This window comes from Adiantum capillus-veneris, chromosome 1 (genome assembly GCF_014529385.1).
Source record: "Adiantum capillus-veneris isolate H3 chromosome 1, ASM1452938v2, whole genome shotgun sequence".
Classification (NCBI taxonomy): Eukaryota; Viridiplantae; Streptophyta; class Polypodiopsida; order Polypodiales; family Pteridaceae; genus Adiantum; species Adiantum capillus-veneris.
Genome location: NC_140931.1, coordinates 21,708,525 through 21,732,410, shown reverse-complemented (window position 1 = coordinate 21,732,410; position 23,886 = coordinate 21,708,525). Strand labels below are relative to the sequence as shown.

At 43.8% G+C, this 23,886-nt stretch overlaps 1 protein-coding gene across 4 annotated transcripts in view; it reads right to left on the bottom strand.

Annotated features, from left to right (window-relative positions):
• The window catches only part of LOC147464402 (methyltransferase), an 85,630-nt gene that overhangs the window by 45,149 nt on the left and 16,595 nt on the right, over nucleotides 1-23,886 (bottom strand). For all 4 annotated transcript variants that reach the window (XR_015188435.1, XR_015188434.1, XM_086514711.1 and 1 more), the window contains 5 exons: nucleotides 23,187-23,291; nucleotides 23,000-23,107; nucleotides 21,358-21,496; nucleotides 21,028-21,137; nucleotides 19,270-19,326 (listed from right to left, as the gene is read on the bottom strand). Coding sequence is in view for 2 of the 4 variants with exons in the window: in XM_086514711.1 (XP_086370837.1) it covers nucleotides 19,270-19,326; nucleotides 21,028-21,137; nucleotides 21,358-21,496; nucleotides 23,000-23,107; nucleotides 23,187-23,291 (519 nt within the window). In the remaining 2 variants the exon portion in view is untranslated. The remainder of the gene's footprint in view (nucleotides 1-19,269; nucleotides 19,327-21,027; nucleotides 21,138-21,357; nucleotides 21,497-22,999; nucleotides 23,108-23,186; nucleotides 23,292-23,886) is intronic.

Below are 23,886 nucleotides of genomic sequence, written 5' to 3'. Positions count from 1 at the left end.
GTCTCTTTACCAAGAGATGTGTCTTTTCATTTATGTCTCTTCATCTCCTATATAAGGAGCCCTTGTATCACACAATCAATCAATCAAACACAGAGTCTTCTAAGTCTTGTCTCGAGTACAGTTTAAGTTTCTTAAGTCTTAATCATGAGTTTAAGTACTTAATTAAGGATTAGCATCTATAATCCGCACAGAGACTCTAATGGGCGTCAAGAAAACACTGCTGGTGGTAATAACTTGCAGAGCAAAAGATTGGAAGGAAGTGTCGCCGTGCACAAGGAATCTTTGGATTGGACCGTCCGCCTACGTTGAGCGATAGCCCGGAACAAGAACCTTCTTTAATGTTATCGCAAACTGTGTTTGTGAAAGAAATACATCGAGCTTAATGCTCTATGACTTGGGCATTCCCTATGTGGGGGGACACAAGAGGTTTAATACCCTCTGGACTAACAGCGCAGGATTATGCGCAAGGATATAGACCTAGATTGATTTCTAGGAGGATTATTCTTGTCGGAATTGAGAAGGTGGAATTGAGTTAACAGATTCTCGGATGAGGAAACTTCTAATCTGTTGGAAAGACGCGAATGACAAGTTCTTACATGGCTCGTAACTTTAATGAAAGGTGAAGGATATCCTCGAGGTATTAGAGGAGGGACATGAACCGGTAAGGTAAGTATTGAATTATTGAATTATTGAATTTTTGTTTAATTTAATTTTTAAGTTCTCTTTTGAGAAAGGACTAGCTCAACTCACCATTGAGCAAGATTTGAAATTTTCCGGTTTCTCTCTGGCAGTTCAGTTCGACCTCTACAATTGAGGACAACTGTTTATAAGTGAGAGGGATGTTGCTAAATTGGCTTTATTTGACAGAAAAATAATTCTAAATGAATTATTGGATTTATAAGTGAGAGGGTTTTCTCGCTTGGAACACCAAGAAAAATTAATTCTAAATGAATTATTGGAATTTTAAGTGAGAGGGTTTTTCTCATTGGAGACATCCGAGTACAGAGTATTCCTAGTGCGTCATTCAAAGTAATGACGGGAGCACTGTGAACGGGTACTTCTGATGCGTCACATCGGGAAGAAGTATCCGACCATGCGGGAACGGACATCTCTGATGCGTCATAGGATGGGTGACATAGAGCATCGTGAAGGGGATTGTACCGTAAGTTCGATAGGAAAGGACTAGGTGATGGGTATTCGTGATGCGTCACAAGGTGGGTGACGGGTGCATCGGAAAGGGGATATCCATAGTCGAGAGGAAATCCGAACTGGAAAAGAGGATTACGTGTAAAGACGCAAGCACAAGAATAAAGATGGGTTCTGAGAAGCTTTTCTTAAAAAGCGGAATATTTTAAGGGGTTTTCCGGGAAGAGCAGACGCTTTCCTGCGAGGAATCTATGTTTGCATTGCATTCGTGCATGTGGTTGCATCCAGGGACGCCTGGGAAGTGTTGTGAAAGGCATTGTTTTTAACTTATATGGTTTTATTGAGTTTTTGGGAAGGCTCAGACGAATTTTAAAATATGCTGGCCGTCCACTTAATAAGTGGGCAGCCACTTAGAAAATAAAGCAACAAAACCAGCCAGCGAATTCTCTCTCCCTATTTCGTGTAGGACACAGAAAAAAAAAAAGCGATTTTTTTTTTTTTTTTGGGGAAAAAAAAAAAAAACGGCCGCGATCTCTACGCGAGCAGCTTTTCATGCCGTGGTCAAGGAGCTATAAAAGCACCACATGCCCTCACTGAAAAGGAGTTACCAACGCCTGCAAGAGAAGACTATGCCGCCAGAAGACACGAGAGATCGCGAGACTCTGAAGCACGGAAGTCGCTTTTCCCGCGCAAGAGCGACACGTATCAATTATGGATTCGCCATACGAATTGTTGTCGTGTGTTTGCGTGTGTGTTTGCAGGTACTTCATCGCGAAGAAGAGGCAAGAAGGCTTCGGCCTAGCTTGGGAATTCAGAGAATGGAATTCGGAAATTGTCTGCGGAGTCTCGACTCCGAGTACAGACGGAAAAAGGATTGAGAGCTCGTCTCTCTGATTTCCCTTACGAGAAGGAACGACCATCGAGTCAGAGAATTAGAACGGAGGGGTTTTCTCCGGTTCTTGTTCTTGTAAAAAGATTCTCCCTAATAAAGGATTCTCTATAAGGGGGGGGGGACCAGCCCATCTTCTGGTCCCCAGTACTGTGTCGATCTTCTCACTCTCTATCTCTCTCTCTCTATCTATTTCTCTCTATATCCTCTGGCTTCAATATTAAGTGATAAATTCTATTTATCTGAGTATATTTTATATTGTTATGCGCTCCCGTTTGTGACAGTGGTATCAGAGCATGGTGTCCTCTTTTTCTCTGTAAAGGAGGACAACTCTGGGAAGATACGAGAAGAAGCCATGACAAGCCAAGAGAGAAGTAAGCAGGCGGAAACCTAAGTCCTACAAGAAAAGCTTGCAGAGTTGGATTTTTTTTTTTCTCTCTGCAAGAAGTCGACACAAGACTTGGGATTCTCTGAGAAGGCGACAAGCATGTTGCTCAAGAACCTAGAGAATCCAAGGAGCGGAATGCTTGAGATCCTTCAGAATCCAGAAAATATCCATGAACGTCAATCCAGAACTATAGCCATGAAATCCTATCATTTCGGGAAGGATATGAAGAAGGTCTTTTAGACCTCAGAACACTCCGGTCAAGTTTGATACTTTTGACGGAAGGGAAGATGTCCCGAAAGCTAGTGCTTTCATTCGATAGTTTGAAGTTTCCTTTGCAAACGGCAATTTCTGAAAAGCGTCTAAGGTGAGGCATGTGACCAAACACCTGAAGGGGAATTGCAAGTACTTGGTAGTATACCAAAGCTTTGTAAAGAACTCACAACAAGACTTGGATTCAATTCAAGGCTGAATTTTCCGACAAACTTTTTTTCCTCTACGCTTTGAGGAAGGCATCCAAGAAGATTGGGATCGGTTTGCCCAATAGGAACAGGAGTGAGTCAAAGCAAGTAGTGGTTCACTCTTGCCAAGGTAGCTCCACTCTCGACCCTCTCTGAGGAAGGAAAGATGAAGAAATTCAACAAAGGACTTTTGCTCGAATTTTGTAGACGCATCTGCAAGATACTTTGCAGCAGATGGTAGAGTCAACAATAAAAGCTGAAAGTGTACACCTTAGTGTACATAGAATCCAATCCCATAGTGGGACGGGAGCCATTGAACAGAGAAAGTTTGGAGCAAGGGAATTCAATCCAACTGCTGAGTTCTTGAATAGAAGACCCTCGAACTTTAAGTGAGAGGGCAGGTTTTTAATCAAAGTTACATCTTTGAGGAAATTATAAAGTGCATTGTGTTTGTTTGCTCTTTTGCACGAGGTATGGTTATGTCTAATCGGGACTACTCACTCTCGAGTGTTTATGAGAGCAAGATCAAATTGAAACATTGTTTTCTGAAATAAATCGGTTTGCTCAAACATCCGGAAGGTCAACTATTGATCTCGTATCCGGTAGGGCACAAACAAATTACCTGCTATTGCGGGTAGGACGGCAGAAAGGAAGGAACCGTTCTGAGCTTTCAACCAAGAAAAGCTTTCACTAAGCTTATGAACAAACACTCCCTACCCGGTCACGGAAGACATGGTTGTGCTTTTTGCACAAGTGAATGAACACTCTCTTTACGAGGGAAGGAACAAGTGACGACTACGGCCTGTGCTTGAGGAATCCAAGGATTAAAATCCTAGATTATTTGATGAGCAGGTTTTGCTCTAAGATCGAGCCAAGTGATCATCAAGCTGAGCGTCTTCGCTCTAAGGATCTGACGAAGGGAAGGTAATTTTCCAGGTTCACCGAAACTCTAACACAGCTTAAGAATTATGTACACCTTTGAGTACATGGATAACACACGAAGATGCAGACTTATGCCAAGGAACTAGATGAGAGTTGGTTATACTCTCTTGAGCACCTTTTTGCGCGCAAGGATATTCCGACACGAGAATCTCTATTTGAGATGTGTTCGGTAGAAGGAATTTGAGTTTCTCTATGGATAAGAGGTTTTCTGATGGTCATTGATCATTGAGTACGCTATGTGGTTTTACCATTACAGTAGCAACTTTTGGTTGCGATATATATTTCTCCATGAGCAGGTCAAGTAGCATTTACATGCTGCTGGAATAAATTCGAACTATTATGTTCGTAAGAATATAGTTTGCCAACTATTTCAAAATGGTAAGAATCAAAGAGGGTTCGCTCTATCGTGAACCAGGTTTGAACGTTCGTTAGAAAATGCTATGGCTAGAATCCTATCTGCGTGAGATTTTGCAAGGCGTCATTGATGCTCGCAAGGTGAATCATTTTTTATGATTCTGTAAGAAAGAGACTCTAATGGGCGTCAAGAAAACACTGCTGGTGGTAATAACTTGCAGGAGGAAAAGATTGGAAGGAAGTGTCGCTGTGCACACGGAATCTTTGGATTGGATTCTCCCTAATAAAGGATTCTCTTTAAAGGGGGGGACCAGCGCATCTTCTGGTCCCCAGTACTGTGTCGATCTTCTCACTCACTCTCTCTCTCTCTCTCTCTCTATATCCTCTGGCTTCAATATTAAGTGATAAATTCTATTTATCCGAGTATATTTTATATTGTTATGCGCTCCCGTTTGTGACAGTGGTATCAGAGCATGGTCTCCTCTTTTTCTCTGTAAAGGAGGACGACTCTGGGAAGATACGGGAAGAAGCCATGACAAGCCAAGAGAGAAGTAAGCAGGCGGAAACCAGAGACAACCCAAATAGCGCGGGAAGTCAGTGCCTTCTTTTGCTTTTTGCTGTGCTTTTTAGCTTTGTTCTACGCGTCAAAAAGCCGAGCAATTCATGCATCAACCACCTCTTCTAATTCCTTCTTTGAATATTGCTTGTGAGCAGAAGGTTTCTTGAGAGCGGGTTTCAGGGGTGGTGTTGTGGTTTTCTGCCATTGCTCATGCACTTTCTGAAAAGAAGTGTCGCTCATATATTTTGCCAATTTCGGATCCTTCGCAAAACTGAGCATCATCTTTGTTGCATCGCCGATCAATTGAGGACGCTTCATCTTTCGTTGCTCCGCCTGAGTAGGCCGAGGCGGGCCATACTCTCTGCCGGAATCTTCGTTGTGATCCCTACCTGCATCTCCGGATGCAGAGGGAGTCGACTGATCCTTGTGTGAAGCCATAGGTGCCGCGGAAAAAAAATTGGGATCGGATATCCTGTAGCAGAGAAATCGGCCGTGCTCTGATACCACTGTAGCAGACTTGGACACTCCAAGTCAAGAATCAACCACGACAGCACCAAATAACCACTTCAAAACAGTTCACAGTTCACAATAGATTTGCACTGGCCCGACGGAGTTCCGTGCCTAGAGATATTGGCCCCAAAGACTGGCGCCCCTTTCGGTATTTCTTTATGTATTAATCAATGTTCAAAGTACAAGAGAGCGGTTAGGGTTTCACTCTCAGACTCTGCGTCCAGATGCTCTGCAGAGTGTGTATCCAAACCACTTGTTTAAAGTTTACAAGGGTTGCCAAAAGCAGAGCCCCAAAAGCTTCAAATCAAAAGCCTAAAATAAAAGCAAAATCTCTTTCCTCTCTCAAGCTCTCTTGAGCTTTAGGAAAATAAAGCAAATATTCTCTCTCTTTCTCTCTTGAATTGCGTAGAGCCAAAAAGCAACCCATGCAATTTTGCCAGTGCAATTTCCGGAGGATTCCGTACGGTGCCACATCATCATGCGAGCGCATTTCACGGAATCTCAGCCTGCTGCCCTAGGGGTAGGGTTAGGGTTTATGGCAGTTTCTAGGGTTAGGGTTTTTGGTAGATTTTTGGGTTTGCAGGTTTTAGGGTTAGGATTTCCAGAATTAGGGTTTTCAGTAGCAATCAGGGTTAGGGTTTCCCGCATGCTCTCGGGTAGACACCGCATCACTTTGTGACACTATGTCCAATGGGGGGGCTGTTTATTCCGCTCGAATGATCTCGTGTGGCACGGAGGCTTGGTTCTTATCAGCTAAGAGATTATGGATACCAAGGACCTCTCCATATCTCTCCACCCATCCTGACCCACAGAGGGTCCCCAAACCTGAACCCCATAGAGCATAGCTGAAGCTACCAAGGTATCAAAGAGCCAGAGCTTTGTTCGGGTTCCTGGACTGAACTTGCGAACATATCCTCTCCAGTCCTCCCAAGGCCACATACGTTCTGGTCAGTCTAGTCTTTGCTGCTTTCTTCAAAGAAAACTTTGGCCGAGTGAAGACTACCCCAAGATAAGTGTATGCATCTGTGTACTCCACAGTCTCTTAACCATAAGGAAATGTAGGTGATGGTCTCCTGATCCACTGGGGTGTGGTGTTAAACACCCTAACATTGGTTTTACCAAGGTTTACAGACAATCCACTATCCTCTGCAAAGGTATGTAATGCATCCAAACGTCGTTGCATACCCTCTGGTGAGTTAGAGATCAACACAATATCATCAGCATACAACAACAAGCGAATCCATGTCCATGCCTGCTGGGCACCTTTGTCACCCTCTCTATCAATGTAATTAGAAACCTCATCTATATACATACCAAGTAGAGTAGATGATAATGAACAGCCTTGTTTCACTCCAATAGTGGAGTGAACTAAATCAGATATCCCCTCTGGAGTGCGTACATGTCGCACCACTGATCTGTATAGAGCCATGATCCCCTGAAGCAACTCAATGGGCACTCCCATCTCTTGTAGTCCGCGCATCAATCTGGCTCTGGGCAATGCTTTGTGAAAATCCACAAAGCTAGAATGAATCCGTCTTTGGTGTACCCCACCCTCCTCAATGATGGCTCTGAGTGTTAGAATATGGTAAAGAGTGGAGCCTCTCCTAAAACCGGCCTATCCCGTTGCTCGTATGCCCTCACTCTATGCCCATCTTCTCAACTGCTGCTCAAGGATAGATGCATACAACCATGCCAGGCCCTGTAGGATCACCTACCTTGAAGATAGGCACAATAGTAGACAGTCTCCAAGTCTCAGGTAGACCCTCACACATGACACGATTGAATAGAACTGCAAGAACCTCTGTCAACATATCTCTAGAATGTATAAAGTGCTCTACTACTAGACCATCATGATCATATGCCCTCCTGGTCCTCATCCCGTGAATGGACGTCTTTACGATCTGAGTGGTAAAGAAGGTACTCCTAGTTGGGTGTGGCTTAGGAGGATCTGGAAGGGGTGTCTGTCCAGGGACCATATATAAGGATGTTGCATATTGACCCCAAACATCAGGAGAAGTAATCATTGGGGGAGGGGAGTGCTCATGAAAGAAACGCCATGCCTCTCCTAAGTCTCTACTTGAGGACAACTGGTATAAGTCTCTCTCCATCTGAACTAGGAATGCTCGCTTCTGCTGTCGTACATGGCGCTTGAAGGCTATCCGAGACTGTCTGTGATTAATGACTCCTAAGAAAAGATCCCTCTAAAGATGTGCTCTTGTCTCTCTACACTCCTTACCATACCAACTGTTTTGAGGCATGGTCCCAGAACGGGTCTCTGATCAAGCTGAGTGTGGGTACGTGTGCTGCTGCATCGTGCAATGTCTCAGTCAATAAAGTGGTGATCTCCTCAACTGCGAGTGTTCTTTGTATAAATGGAGTTAGTCTCTGGTCTAAATGTATAGCGGGTATGTGTCCTCCCATTGACACCCGAGTTGTACTATATTGAAAGGAGACGGAAGGTGTCAAGAGGGCATAATCCACTGCTACACCCACTTCTCTGTGTCCTATTGTGAAATCTTGAATGCAAGGGATGAAGCTCGGCTATGCCATAACATAGTCCACTGTGTTGGTCCCATGCCTGTGTGGAAAGCATGTGAGACCGGCCGCTCTAGGAAAGCGTTGTATGCCATTAAGCATCGCGAGAGAAGACTGTCTGAACATTGCCCGTCGTGGCATTGTAGTCCCCTAGGAGGATGATGTCACCATCCTTGGAAAACTCCCATATGTCTGTCTAGGATAAACTCTAGAGAAAGGTGACTCGCCTCTAGGCCTAACATAGACTCATGTACTGGGGGGAAAGTAGCATATGGCAAAGTATAAAAATCGGCCTGTGTTGGCCCTCAGCCTCCCCCACATGTATCTAGCATGATCATCTCTTCATACAATGCGTAGAAGTAGTTGTAGCTCCTCTCTGAATAATATTGCTACTCCCCCCGATCCTCTTCTCCCATGCTCAGATCTTGTGTCAGTTCGGCAAGTTGTCTCCCATCTATATCCCGTCACATGTGGCATCATCTGTCCAAGGGCCTGATGAGTCTCTGCGAAGAATAGAATGTCCCTGTCCTGAAAGCTATCCTCAAAGGCGCCCACATCTAGCCTATTCGATCTATTACAATTCCAGGGTGCCATCTTTAGTATGGTCCCGTAGGTCTCACACTGTCATGTAGAGTGACTCTACAATCACCACCCGACCGGCTGTAGAATGCTGCTGTAATCACTGGCATTAGCTCTCTCATGTGAGTTAGCTGCGAGAGGGTGAGATCATCACCAAGAAAAATACTTCTCTTCTTGAGGGATGGCCTCTTCTGCAAGAACTCGTCCTCCTTCTCGAAGGAGGGGAAACATAGTATGAGTGCTCTGTGCTTTGAAGACTCTCCTGGGCATTCACTCCTCTTACCCACCACCCTCCATACCTTTGTGTGTAAAGGCTTCTCCATCCCCATCATGGAGATGAGGCTTGTGACCTCTTTTTCAACATTGTTGACATCGTTGAGGCCGATGACCCTCACATGTAAGGCATGGAGCCGTCTTCTTTGCTCTTCATCGAGGGTCATATTAATGATGATAGGTGCAAAAGAAGTCTCTTTACCTTTCCCTTTCTTGGCGACATTGATCCACTTCTTAGCCGCCTCCACTTTCTTTTGTGTCTTGGTGATGACCTCGACCCAAGATGGCTTCATTTCCTCCTCCTTGATGACCCGCACTTGGTCTTTGATTGTTGTAAGGATTCTAGGTACTAATCCTTAATTAAGTACTTAAACTCATGATTAAGACTTAAGAAACTTGAACTGAACTCAGAAACAAGACTTACAAGACTCTGTGTTTGATTGCGTGAATGGCTGCTTGAAACCGAGTACAATAGGCTCCTTATATAGGAGACGAAGAGACACAAATGAAAAGACACAGTCTCCTGGTGTAGAGACATGACTTTAGACGTAACGTAGCTGTTTGGCCTTGCTTTATTAACGCTAATTAGCAGAGAGAGAAAGAAGCGCTATTGCTTTATTTGACAAGCAAGAGAGAGAAGGCTTAAAATTTGTGCTTTATTTTTGAAAGCCTGTTTTAGAGGCAGTTTTTATGGACAGCTTTTTATGGGAAGCTTTTGGGGCTCTGCTTTTGCCATCCCTTGTACTCTTTAAATAAGCAAGCAGGGACTCACAACTGAGAGCATCTGGACACAGAGTCTGAGTGTGAGTGCCTGTCCGCACTCTTGTACTTTGAACACAGATTAATATAAAAAGAAATACCGAAAGGGGCGCCAGACTTTGGGGCCAATATCTCTAGGCACGGAACTCCGCCGGGCCAGTGTCGAATCAATTGTGAACTGTGAACTATTTTGTAGTGGTTATTTGTGCTGTCGTGGTAGATTCTCGACTTGGAGTGTCCAAGTCCTTTACAGTGGTATTAGAGCATGGCCGATTTCTCTTCTACGGGAAATCCGATCCCTAAATTTTTTCCGCGGCACCTATGGCTTCAGGCAAAGATCAATCGACTCCCTCTGCATTCGGAGATGCAAGAAGGGATCACAACGAAGATTCACACGAGGAGTATGGCCTGCCTCGGCCTACTCAGGCGGAGTGTCAAGAGATGGAGCGTCGACAATTGATCGATGATGCAACAAAGATGATGCTAAATTTTGCCAAGGACCCAAAATTGGCTAAATATATGAGCAAGACTTCTTTCGAAGAGGTGCACACGCAGTGGCAGAAGACCACAAAACCACCCCGAAAACCCGCTCTCAAGAAACCTCCTACTCCCAAGAAGTATACATGGAAAGAATTAGAAGAGGTGGGTGATGCACGAATTGCTCAACTTTTTGACGCGCAAAACAAAGGTAAAAATCACGACAAAAAGCAAAAGAAAGGCACTGACTTCCCGGGTTATTTGGGTTGTCAGTCTACATTTGAAAAGGCAAGAAAGCAGAAGAAGCGTGTTTGATTTGAAGGAGTACCCAGTTCTTCTTCTTCTTCTTTTGATAGTTCTTCTAGCTCATCTGACTCGAGCGAAGAAGACAGAAAAGGCAAAAAGCAACGCCTCGGGAAAGGCAAGAAAAAGGCAAAGAAGTCTAAATCTCGCCCCGTGATTGACAGTTCTACAGACGAATCGTCTACAGACAGTTCGGACTCTGATGACAACAACTTTTATGCAAAGAAGAAGAATTTTTACAAAGCCAACCAGATGACTTTCTGGAAGACAAAAGCAAGAAAGTCAGAGAGTTTAAGGAAAGTGTAGAGTCAATTAAATTTGACACGTTTTTTGGTTATAGAGATGCTTTGAAGGCTTTGTCTTTTGTATAGCAGTTTGACATTGCTTTCGCGGGAGGGCGTTACTCAGAGCACTCTAAGATTCGGAGAGTTGCCTCTTACTTAAAGGGGAATGCTCGAACTTGGTGATCCACGCTTCTATTAAACAAGACTGTGCCAGTTAAATGGCTGAAATTCAAGAGGCTTTTTATTTCTTCTTGGTTGACTCGAGAGTATGAATGTGATATACGAACTGCTTGGAACCATCTTCGGATGACCAAGAAGGATGATACAATGGACGCTTATTGCGAGAGATTCTGGAGGTCTTTTCTACCCGTCTCTTCATTTAAGAAGATCTCGTTCAAGGAACAGATTGAGCGGTTTACCTTGGGTCTACCTACAGAGATCCGAGATCACTGCTTGGAACAAAATTCAGCTTCCATTCAGGAATTGATGAGTCATGCGAAACGGGGTTTTGCCATTTACTCTGGCAGTTTGACCTGCCCCACAGATGAGATCACGACACAAAGAGCCGAACAGACTTCGACAAATGAAAGTAGAAAGAGGAAGAGCAACCCAGAAAAGAAAGATGCACGACCCAAACTCACTCCACAAGAGAGAGCTCGGTACATCAGGGAAGGGAAGTGCTTTGGATGCGGGGAAACTGGACATATCTCTGTGAAGTGCCCTATAAAGGCACAGAAAGAACAGAACGACAAGGACCATGAAAGGCTTGAGAGTTCGAGAGCAGCTGAGGAACGTGGAAGAAAAGACAAGATGAAAACAGGACTGGTTCCAGATTGCGTGGGTACCGATCCTAGCACGTTGGACGAGAGTACAGAACTTTGCCGAGCTTGGGGCAAAGTGAAAGACCAAGAAGCCCTGATCTTCTTTGATGGAGGAGCCTACCAGGCGAGTTACCATCCGCTCGTCCTGAAGATCATACCATTGGTCTGATACCTGGAAGCACACCACCGAACCGGCCACCTTATCGTGTGAGCCGAGCCCAGAACGAAGAGATTATGAACCAAGTGAAAGAACTCTTAGAAAAGGGTCTTGTCCAGCCTAGTACTTCGCCATATTGCTCTCTAGTGTTGTTGGTTTTGAAGAAAGACGGATTTTGGAGAATGTGCATCGATTATAGAGCTCTCAACAAAATCACCATCAAGAACAAATTTCCGATTCCTAGGATCAATGATATACTCGACAGATTACAGGGATCCTCGTGTTTTAGCAGGATTGATTTGAAGAGTGGATATCATTAGATCCGAATCGCGCCGGGAGACATCTACAAGACAGCCTTTCGAAGGACTTTTGGGTTAGTTGAGTTTTTGGTGATGCCTTTTGGCCTAACCAATGCTCCTACGACATTTAACCGGATGATGGACATGATTTTTCGAGAGTACAGACTATTTGTTGGCACTTTCTTTGACGATATCATTGTTTTCTCCAAGAATGAGACAGAACATAGAGATCATCTGCTTGCGGTCTTTCAGGCATTATGAGATCACAAGTTAGTGATTAATGCAAAGAAAAGTGAATTTTTCCTACCAGAGATATACTTTTTAAGACACATTTCAGCAACAGGAGTGCAAATGGATCCGGCCAAGATAGAGACTATCCGTGATTGGCCCAATTTGAAGAATGTCCATGAAGTTAGAAGCTTTTTGGGATTGTGTTCGTACTACAGGCGGTTCATTCGAAAGTTTGGAGAGGTTGCTTCCCCTTTGCATATCTTGACACAGAAAGGAGTCCCTTTCTCGTGGGGACCCACAAAGGTGACTGCCTTTCAAACTTTGAAAGAGAAATTGACTACAGGACCAGTTTTGACTTTGCCAGACTTGCAGAAGTCTACTCAGTGGCGGCACTACCTACTTGGAGCGGATTTTATTGTCTTTACAGACCATTGGAGTTTACGCTACTTGTCACAGAAGCAGCTATTGCAAAAGCAGATGCGGTGGGCGAACATCTTGTCACAGTTTCACTCCCAGATTGTCCATGTTCAGGGACATAAGAATTTGGTGGCAGATGCTTTGTCTCGAAAGCCGTTGGTTTTGGCTATTTCTGTGATACATTATAGGAGCTTCGAGGATATGGTTGACCAGTATGCCATCGATCCAGATTTTGCAGACGTTTTCACACGGATACGAGATGGGGAGACAGTAGCGGGATATTCCATTCGGGATGGCTACTTGATGAGGAAAACCATGTTGTGCGTTACACAGTCGTTGAGGGAAAAGGTTTTGAGTGAATGCCACTGTCCGCCTTTTACGGGTCACCGCAGCATTGCTACCACCATGAAAGGGGTAGAGAGATATTTCTTTTGGCCGAGACTCAAGAAGGATGTGGACGAGTTTGTGCGCAGGTGCTTGGTATGCCAGAAGGTCAAGTTTAACAAGCATAGAGCACAGGGATTGTTACAGCCTTTGCCTATACCCCCCCCCCCCCCCCCCGGGGGAAAGTATTGCAATGGATTTCATTTTTGATCTCTCGAGAACACAGAATGGTCACGATGGTATCTGGATTGTTATTGACAGATTTAGCAAGCAGGCTCGTTTCATTCCAGTAAAGAAAACAATCAAGCCGGATCACTTAGCGAGACTGTTTGTGGCCCATATTTTCAGATTACATGGCATGCCTGAGACGATTGTCTTCGACAGGGACCCCAGATTTACAAGTTTGTTTTGGAAGGCAATTTGGGAGAACATTGGCACGCGGTTGCAGTTCTTGTCATCTTTCCACCCGCAGACTGACAGGCAATCTGAGATTGCCAATTCAGTGGTTTTAGATTTATTGAAGTTTTATATCTCGGATGAGAAGACTCAATGGGAAAAGTATCTACCTTTGCTGGAATTTGCCTACATAAACACGATACACTCTTCGACGGGGAAGGCGCCATTTGAGATTATTGAAGGTGCTCCGAAGGTTCCACGCTTCCTAAGCACGAAAGATAAGATTTTTGAAGCTGATGAGTATACGCGCGACTTTTACACGGCTTTTGCCAAGGTTCGCGAGGCTTTGTAGAAATCTCAAGAACGACAGGAAAAGGCAGTGGATCGCCATCGTCACGATTTGAAATTGAAGGATGATGATTGGATGCTCTTCCGCTTTGAGAAGGCACGCCTGAGAAAGAAAAAGGGAAAGGAGAGGCTTTTTCCAAAGCGTAATATGTGATACTACGGACCTTTCTAGATCTCTGAAAAGATCAATGATGTCTCCTTCTAATTGAAACTGTGTAACTAAGTCAGACTTTGTAAATAATTAATTTATTTACGAGAAAAGAATTATCTAATTAGTTGTGTGCACATCAGAATAGATTTAGCAGTTCTGGGGCCTCAGGTGCGCCCAAGTTTGGGCCAATGCACCTCAGGGAGACCCTAGTAGAAAATACCCTGAAGCCCTAGCGATTGGGAAATCGGGTCTTCAATGAAGGGGTAGATAGTAGCCTCAGATTTCAGGCTCAGAAAATTACGCGCGCTAGTGCAAGCACAGGAATGAGATGGGGTCCTTAGAATAATAACCCTAAGGCCTGAATCATTTTACGGCCTTAGGATAAGTCAGTTATGGTATTTTAAATTGTCTACGCTGGGGAGCAACTAACAATTTCATTAGTAGCATCTGTGTGTGCAGTTGTGAGTTAATTTGCACATTTCATTAATAGCCTAGGGATTTTTAAAAGTGAAAGTTGAAGGGTTTTTAAAGTTATTAAGTAAGTGTGCCAAGTGGCACACTTTCCAATGCAAACTAACTCTCTCTCACTCTCACTCTCACCCTCTCTCTTCCTAGTGCCCCCTCTCCCTGATGGCTATTTAGGAGGCCCTACTCCCCCATTTTCAGTGTTGGCAGTGCTCCTACCCCCCCTATTGTGAGTATGCCCTACGCATTGGAGCCCTCCATGGAAGCTTGAGAGCAGCCCCTTGTGACATATGTGGTGGCCTCGTGCTCCCATTGTCTAGAACAAGGGCTCTCATAGCCATAGCCAGCTTTTGGTGAGGTTTCATCGCGAGAAGTTGCAGCAGGCACTCTCTTCGTAGAGCGTGGTGGCTGTAAATTCTCTGTTTTCAGCCCTTAATCACCTCCTTTAGGTTGAATTTCAGCAAAATACATATAGAATCTAGTTCTTCTCTACCTACACTACGCGTACACCGAGTTTCGTGCAATTCCATCGCGGAAAAGGTCTCTTTTTCGGCTCTGGAAGGTGCTAAGTTAACATTTTCAGGTTATGTGCAGAAAATTACAGCAAGCATGTGTGCGTGCATTTTGCGTGTTTCTCCCTTGTTTTTGTTGCAGGAATAATTATGCATAAAGGGACTCAGTTAGCGGAAGGTAGACTCTCATTTTCGAGAGCTTCCGTTGAGTTTTGTGGAAGATAGACTCTCGTTTTTGAGAGCTTCCCAAAAATCTCATAGCAGAGGGAAGATCCTCTCAGTATTCAGAGAGTAGCGTTCGCACTCTCTCAGTCAAAAGCAGAAAGAAAGAATAGAGGACGGGCTATTGCCTCGTTCTTGTGCTTGTAAAGATTCTCCCTTAGTAATAAAGATATTCTCTTTATGGGGGGGGGGACCAACCCATCTTCTGGTCCCCAATGAAGTGTCAAGCTTTTCCTCTCTCTCTCCAATTCTCTTGAGTATTTGAAGTACAATTAAAAGTCAGTTTACGCTTCCGTATTTTTGTGACAGTGGTATCAGAGCAAGGTCATCTCTCTCTTCCTTAAGGGATTGACGACTCTTGGCAGACTGCAGAAATGGGAGGACGCGAGATAGAGTTCTCTCTCCTTGAACAGCAGGTGGAAGAGTTGCAAAAAGCTCTCTCCCATCCAGAAGTCCAAAAGATTCTCCATACTCTTGAGAAAGGGAAGGAGAAAATGCCAATGGGGTCGGGAGAAATCCCGCAGAACCCAAAGGCGCCAAAACCAAGGAATGATCCTTTGATTGGAACCTCCCGCATGCACGAGAGGCACAGGAAACCTCCAGAACGTCATGTGCGGTTTAACCCAAAGGTTCAAGAGCAGGATCCCCCTGATTCCTCTCTGTTCTCTTTCATGAAGGATTTGGATGACATAGTTGCTCCGGAAGACATGATTCTGGAAGATCCGTCGCAGCAAGAAGTGCATTCAAGGGAAAAGACTCATGTCCATAAGGAGTCTAAGCATATAAAGAAGGAGCATCACAAGAAGAAGCACCACAGGCAGAAAACATTCAAGTCGGGAGACAAAGATGTGAAATTCGACACCTACAATGGGCGGCGTGATAATGACAAAGCGTTGGCTTTTATCCGCCAATTCGAAGTTGCATTTGCTGAAGGGAATTTTAAAGAAAGATCCAAGCTTCGCCATGTCAGTATGTACCTGAAAGGCACCGCCAGCAGTTGGTGGTTAACCCTTATCCTGGAAGATCGCAAACCCCAAGATTGGACTGCTTTCAAGGAGTTCTACACACAGTTCCTTCCTCCAGACTATGAGGAAGAGGTAAAGAAAGAATGGGATCGACTTTCACAATCAGAGAACGAAACTGTTCCACGCTATGTGGATAGGTTTTGGGACGTTCTCTTGAAAGTCACTCCATTCAAGAAGATTGACGATTCGGAAAAGATGCGCAAGTTTGAAGCAGGATTGCATGAAGCCTTACAAAAGGCTATGAAGCTTTACCCTCGAGGTAACTTGCAGATACTTATGGAATCAGCTCGCATAGCTAATGGAATACATGACAAGGGTACTCCTAGGAAGATGGAGCAAAGCACTTACCATGCCAAGCAGAAGGCTCTCCATGAGCAGCCTACCTCTACTTCTTCTTCTCAAAAGAAGAAAAGAACCGCCTCCGAAGCAGAAGCAAAGCCAGATCAGCCCAAGAAAGGGAGATATCTCTCTCCTGCTGAGTTGCGAACTTACATTAGTGAAGGAAGATGCTTCAAGTGCGGACAAGTTGGTCATATGAAGGGTGATTGTCCTACCAAACCTCCACAACCACCCTCTTCCAATGCAGTCCCATATGTACAGGGAAATACAACCAAGGATGGAAAAGAAAGAGCTCTTCTTAAAGCATGGGGTAGCATTAACAACCAACGGGCTCTTATTTTGTTTGACCCTGGCCGTACAGACAACTTCATCTCTACCAAGCTAGCTGATGACCTGAACTTACAGCCCAATCGTTTTGGAGTTTCTATTCAAGCACAATCTGCTTTCAAAGGGCAGAACTCAAACTCTACTCCAATCATAGGGAAGTTGAATCTAAAGGTCAACGACTACAAGGATCAAGAGTCTTTCTTACTAGCTTCACTTGAAGGATGGGATGTTATCTTGGGAATGCCTTGGCACTACAAGATGCATCCCATTCCGGACTATGTTCAGAAAACCCTATCCTTTGCTCATAAAGGAAAGGAGTATCTTGTACTTGCGGATACAGGTGATTGGCGTATTCCTATCGCCAATCACATTGCCATCAAGACAAAAATGAAGAAGTGTGTTTCAGCGTACATGATTTTTGCAAGAGAGAGAGATGTGTCTTTTTCACAACTTTCTTCCTCTTTAGAGCAAAAAAGACTTAAGTTATTAGAAAGTTATAAAGATTGTTTTGCAGATGAACTTCCAAATGAACTTCCACCTTTGCGACTTGAGGATCATACAATTGATTTGATCCCAAGAAGTTCTCCTCCAAATCAGCCCCCTTATCGAGTTAGTCTAATGCAGCAAGAGGAAATTCTCAAGCAGGTTAATGAACTTTTAGAGAAGGGCTTAATAAGGCCTAGTACTTCTCCATATTGTTCACCTGTCTTGCTAGTACAGAAAAAGGATGGCACATTCCGCATGTGCATAGACTATAGATCTCTAAACAAGATCACAATCAAGAATCGATTTCCCTTCCCTCGGATTGACGACATTCTTGACAAGTTACAAGGAGCAAGTGTTTTTAGTCGTATAGACTTGAAGAGCGGTTATCATCAAATCCGCATAGCTCCTCAGGATGTGCATAAGACTTCATTTAGAACAACCTTCGAGTTGTATGAATTCTTAGTGATGCCTTTTGGACTCTCTAATGCACCAGCCACATTCAACAGAATGATGGATAGAATCTTCCACTCATATAGAAGCTTCACAGGAGTTTTCTTTGATGACGTCTTAATGGGATCTCCCCAGGGACACATACACTCGGCTTGCCCTGGAGTCATCTCGACAACTAGCTCTACAAGGCGATACAGCATGTTGGTATGGACAGATGACAGCATGGTTTGTCGCATGGTCTCAACATGGATAGATTACCTCCGCTTCAATACTCCCTGGATGCACCCTCTCTGTCTCTGACACGGACAGAGATCACCAAACTCATACGTCAAGATCTGATTCAGCTAAATACCAGGAGCACATGGATACAGCCGACACAGGAGCTAGGCACGAAGATGACCTTCTATAGAGAGCATCTTCTCCGACTCACGGAGGATGGCTTTGTGACTAGGCTTGCATACATGGACACACACTAATCTCATGGGATAAGATGCGCTACTGGACAGATACGCACATCCTCACATCAGCTCCAAATCGAGACTGGCCGATTTCGAGGGGTGCCAGCAGGAGCTAGGATATGTCACCTATGTAACTTAGAGCCAGAGACAGAATTGCACTACACATGTCTGCCCGGCATACTATGAGATACGCGGCCGCTTCCACTGCCTGTTCAAAGAAGGGTTCGGACTTTTTTCTAGAGTCATGAGATACAAGGATCAGAGGTGTCTCGGATTGTTCCTGCTAGAGCTGCGCAAACTTAGGGAGAGCTTGCTGAGGACATCAGAGGAAAGACAGTCTTAGAGACGAATCAGAGATTTCTTCACACCAGCTAGAGAAGAGCCAACGGAGCAGTCATTACAGCAGATCTCAGAGCCTACTCATACTAGAGGCACACTGCTTGATCGAGCCACGAAGCTTGGCAGATCCAGACGTCCACAACCTCAGGGGGTCTCCCGCTACCGACGAAGGCTGCAACAAAAGATACAGATCACTCTAGCTCGACATGCAAGACGCCCAACCAGAGTACTGACCATGGAGGAAGTCGATGAGATCCAACAGCGACCGATGAGAGGATTCATCTGAACCCACAACCCCCCCCCCCCATTTCCTTTCTCCTTAGTGTTTTAGATTTAGTTCTTTGTAACTCTGTAATTTCCGTACTCAGACATGGTATCAGATTCACCAATTGTAACTTTTTGGTCTCATAGGTCATTTTGGCCTTTTTGAAGACGTTAATATAACATTTCATTTCTCTCACACACACACAGAGGAGGGATAAAGGGCACAGCACTAGCAAAGGTAAACTAAGTGATCGAGCAATAGAGCAGGGGAGATCCAGGAGGCTCCCATTGACGGAGGAGGTTGTAGCAGAGGGTCTCACCATGGAGGACATCATGCAGCGACCAATGCGAGCCATCTCCGGATTCTAATACACATCCACCATTTTGTATCTGTTCTCAAGATACGCACACACTTTTTGTATATGTACCTTTCAGACTCGTGATACCCACCTTTAACACATCTAGTAGTGTTTCTGTTTAGTAAGTTTCTTTCTTTCTTTTTATCCAGACCTTGCATCAGATTCACCATGATGTTCTGGTCTTATAGGTCAATATGGCCTTGAGAAGATGTTAATATAACATTTCTGATTTCATTTCATTTCATTTCTCTCTCTCAAATTTCAGAGCAGAGAAGTACAAGAATCAGCTTGCAGACAAGAACAGTACAAAAAATAGAAGAAGATATTTAATGCGTATTTGAACATGCAGGAAGGCAAGCATACCTTCACCAGTGGACCACAGCCCTCAATGATTTCAACTTCAGAGGGGTACTCCACAACCTAGAACAAAAACAAACTGAATTAATTAAGATGCAAAACACAAACTGGTCAGTCACATTTACTATCTTTACACTCCTGGTGATTTTTCCATGAAAAGATCCGTTACTTTAAATAATACCTATTGGTGCAAATGCAAGCACAAATGCTACGGTGGGAGATGAATAATCTACTGTAAAATCCTACAACCACACATTAATGCAGATACTTGGTGTGCCATCAGAGATGATTTGCGGGATCCACTCTCTACGAGCAAGTGACAGGCCGAGTACGCTGCCCAGGATGCACCTCAAAGTCCATTGCTAGCACTAATGGTGTGAAGCAAGGGTGCCCACTCCCACCCACTCTGTTCGGCTTCTACATCAACATGATATCAGAGTACATTGTTCGTGTAGGAGGTGCAGACGTAGGTCTTGCAGGTATTACAGTTCATATTATGGTATATGCAGGTGACACATTTCATCCCGATTGACAGCTCTCCGCAAGACCCCAAGACACGCCAGTTTTCAGCTCATGGGACTCTCCAAGGACCTAGATAGAGCTACAGCGATTAGTAGACCACGACCCCCTCGCGCACCATGTCACCGACTATCACCCCCACATAGGCATAGAGCAGCTCCTACTAGAGTCTTTACAGAGGAGGAGACTGCCACCATGATGCAGCCGCCCATGAGAGTGCTCATGTGATGGTACTTAAAATAGATTGTTTGGGTCCCTTGGGATTGTTCCTACAACGTCAAAATTCTTCTTCCTCTTCTTCTTCTTTCTTCCCTCTCTCTTCCCCCTTTCCCAGGGTGTTATGTAGCAGATAATGGACTCTCCCTTCTTCACACTGCATTTACTTCGGCTTCCAGCACAGCTGCACACTTTGACAAGGACAACCCTACCACTTTGATCTCCTAAGAGGGGTAACATATCCCACAAAGTTTCCAATAGTGACTACACTTTCTGGAAAATCAGTGTAGGGCAACACCAACACAAGGATCTATCAATTAAGAAAGCCCAATCACACTGCCCTCCAAAAAACCCCACTCGACCCCCCTATTTTCCTTCTCGTCATAAAGAAGGGCAGCAGAGTGCTTCTAGAAAATCAGTGTAGGGCAACAACAACACAAGGATCTATCAATCGAGAAAGCCCAGTCACACTGCCCTCCAAAAAAAACCCCTCGGCCCCACTATATGCCTTCTCGTTCTGAAGAAGGGGCTGAAAAGATGAACATGCTCGCTCAAAGGCCTCATAAAAGGTGAAATCTTCATAAAAGTTACATCAACCCTGAAGGCAACCTTTCTGAAAACTATGAATCTCTGGCAAAGAAGAGTTAAGGTGGGCAGTTGGCATCCTTGCAAGTGCTTCATATGTTGTAGGTCAATAAAGATATGATCGCGTTCATAAGGAAAACGAAAAATAGGATCCTGGGGTTGATAGTAGTAATAGCAGTTTGTGCGAGTAATAGAAATAAGTGCAGTCAGCCACGGGTGGTGCTCGCAGATCAAAGGACCCAACAATATCCATGGATTCCATGGGTCCAAGGTCATTATTGACTATGCTGCTGTCTTTTAAAAGACTTAAATCATCCTCATGTAGCAGTCTAAGGTGTGAAAATTCCATATTGAATATCTCACACTGTCAAAATGCACACGTTTATGGAGACAATAATAATGGGTGTCATAACAGTTTTTTTTCAGATACAACAATAAACATACCACAAAAGTTTCCTTCCCTAGGACATACGATGTTGACAATTGGCCCATCAAAATATTATAGTCGACTGCTTCATAAGGAGGAGTCACACTAATAAAGTCGAATGGTTCACCTGTATCAAAATAAAACAATCAAGGTATGGAAAGCCTTCAAAACAAACAAGCAAGTGAGCCTGAATGCAAAATTGAGCCCAAGTGTTCCATCAACCTAAAACAAGCATATTTCAATCACAGACCCTACCATAGCTTCAAAGTGCATAAGAATCCAGGGAAAGCCCTCTCTAACAGCAACATCAGCTAGATAGCACGTTAAGCAAGAGACAATGGACATACGTCCTGGTCTTGGTGCTTGCTGCAGAAAGGATTCTGTCTTCATCACGTGCACAACAGATAGCTCAGAGAAATCCGTGTTTTCTATATTTGCCTTTAACACATTTGTTGCAATCCAAGGGTCCATCTCCACAAAATGTGCCTGTTTCCAGATCAGACAACAGAACTTGAGTACAGCAATCTCCACAGAGAAAGGCTTCCAAAACTTCTTGCAGATTCACGACAACCAAGCAGAAAGAAATTAGAAGAAAAACCAGATTAATTCTGCTAGCTTAGTGATTGTAGTGCAAAAAACAAGGCAACAAATTAATAGACAACAAATTGCTCAAGTTATTGGCTGTATTCAGCCGTATCGGCAAAGAGTAGTAGGAAAACAAAGACTGATAGACTCTACTAGCTTGATAACTGTAGTGCAAGAAAAGAGGCAGTAAATAAATAGAAGAGCATCCTGCTTGAGTCACCAGTTATATACATAAATCCTAGCCTAACAAGTGAATACTTTATGCCGTGGTGCCATAAGGTGTCATGTGCAGCAAGTGATAGGTGTGGCATAAGATCAGTTATCACACAGAACACAACCCCTTCTGCTTAGTGAATGTTCCTTTGCCCTTATTAAGTAGATAGAGAGAGAACAAAAGGTGCAGGTTTATCTTAGGGGAGATAAGAGATGAAGAGAAGACTACACCGCAATGGGGTCCTACTAATCCTCTCAAGGGCCCCCAACTCTATTGCTAAGAGTAATGTTAGCCTTTACATTGTCATGATGCTCATGCGACTATCGTTCGAAGGTAACTCGAAACTGGTAAGTGAACATGGTGCAGGCTTTCTGCTCTCTTTGCTATGAAACAATTTGATCATGATCAATATAACTAGACGAATCCAGGGAAAGCCTAGATTCACCCTTAAGGTGAGTGCAAGTTAAAAACTCAGAGCAATCATTCCACAAGATAATATAAACACGGCTCCATCAAAGTCCCCCCCCCCCCCCCCTCCCCCTTTTCCCACACATAAACACAGACCCAGACATGAGCATGTGCTTTAACTATTGAGTTACCAATGACTATAATTCGTTTCTGAGAAGGTTCTTTTTCATTAGGCCATTGAGACACCCTCAGGATAACGGATCTTTAATATAGTTGGCAGTCATCTTTTAACAATAGTAAAATATATGGCAATGAAATCGAGTAAAGATGGAATATATACCCTTCAAGATGATGATCTTTAACAAAGTTGGCAGTCATGCTTTATCAACACAAACCTTACGGCAATGAAATTGTACAAAATGACAGATCTCAGCCAATGGCAATGTAATGTTGTCCACATGCAAAGTAAAACGGTAAAATATGGTCTAGCATGCACATGTACTTATACTGATTCGATTCAGAGTCACCAACTCCAACACAAAAAGACAACAAACACTCCACATGTGGAAGCAGCAGGGAAATATTTGCAAGCTGGACAGCTCCTTTTACACTTTCCATGCTCACATTTAATCAAGCAGCATCTTTACGCTCTAAGATATATGCCTTTCACAATATACCTGCACGTTTCCTTGGCACATGACTCTCAACATTTGTAAAGAGCATTTTCAAAGCAGAATTCTAAATCAGGATAGAGTGTTCTCACAAATATAAAAGGGCATTACCGAACTGCAGCCCCTGCTTAAAGCTTCAATACCCACTGAGCCTGTTCCACTATAAAGGTCCAACCAACTGCCCCCTGCTGATAATTTCCTTATGCCATGAAGTCGTGCCTGATCATGGACAGCGAAGCACATTTTGATATCGATAAAACATATGAATCTATGCAACTAAACAGATGCATTTTAAAACCTGCAATATGTCAAACACTGCTCCACGAACTACTTCCATCATTGGCCGTACACTAGCATCTGCAATAGACAGCAGCTTCTTACCACTTGCCTTTCCTGCAATCACCTTGAAGCATTGAAAAGTGTCAGAGCTTGATGTCATAGTTTTGAGGGAGCACCAATTTATATATGAATTATAAGAGGGGATAAAACAATTAAAGCGATGTAGTTTTTCCTTTTTCTGTTTTCTCCATGTGCGTGTTTTCTTGTGTCCCTTACAAAAGCAAGGGACACAAGAAAACAGAAAAAGGAAAAACTAAATCACTTTAATTGTTGTTACAAAACTAGATGAAACAAACCATTAATCACCAATATAATGACGACTAATTTATCTCCAATATTAACACTCAGTCAACTGGTAAAGGTAGTACACTACAAAGAACTGGCTTTCACTGCACACAAACAAGGACAACCAGTAGAATCAACACAAACATACTGATAGACTGCTCTTTCCTGCTGGGATTGACTTCAGTGAGACATTGGCATACGTTAAAAAGGGCGCACATAATTGGATGCCTTACTTCATAGATAATTGTCATGTCCTCCAAGGCAACACACTCTTTTGAGCAATTTATGAAGTGAGAAGAAGAAACTAGACAAACACACATGCACCCACATACACAAATATGACATAGTTATGGGAATGGGGGAATGGGAAGAAG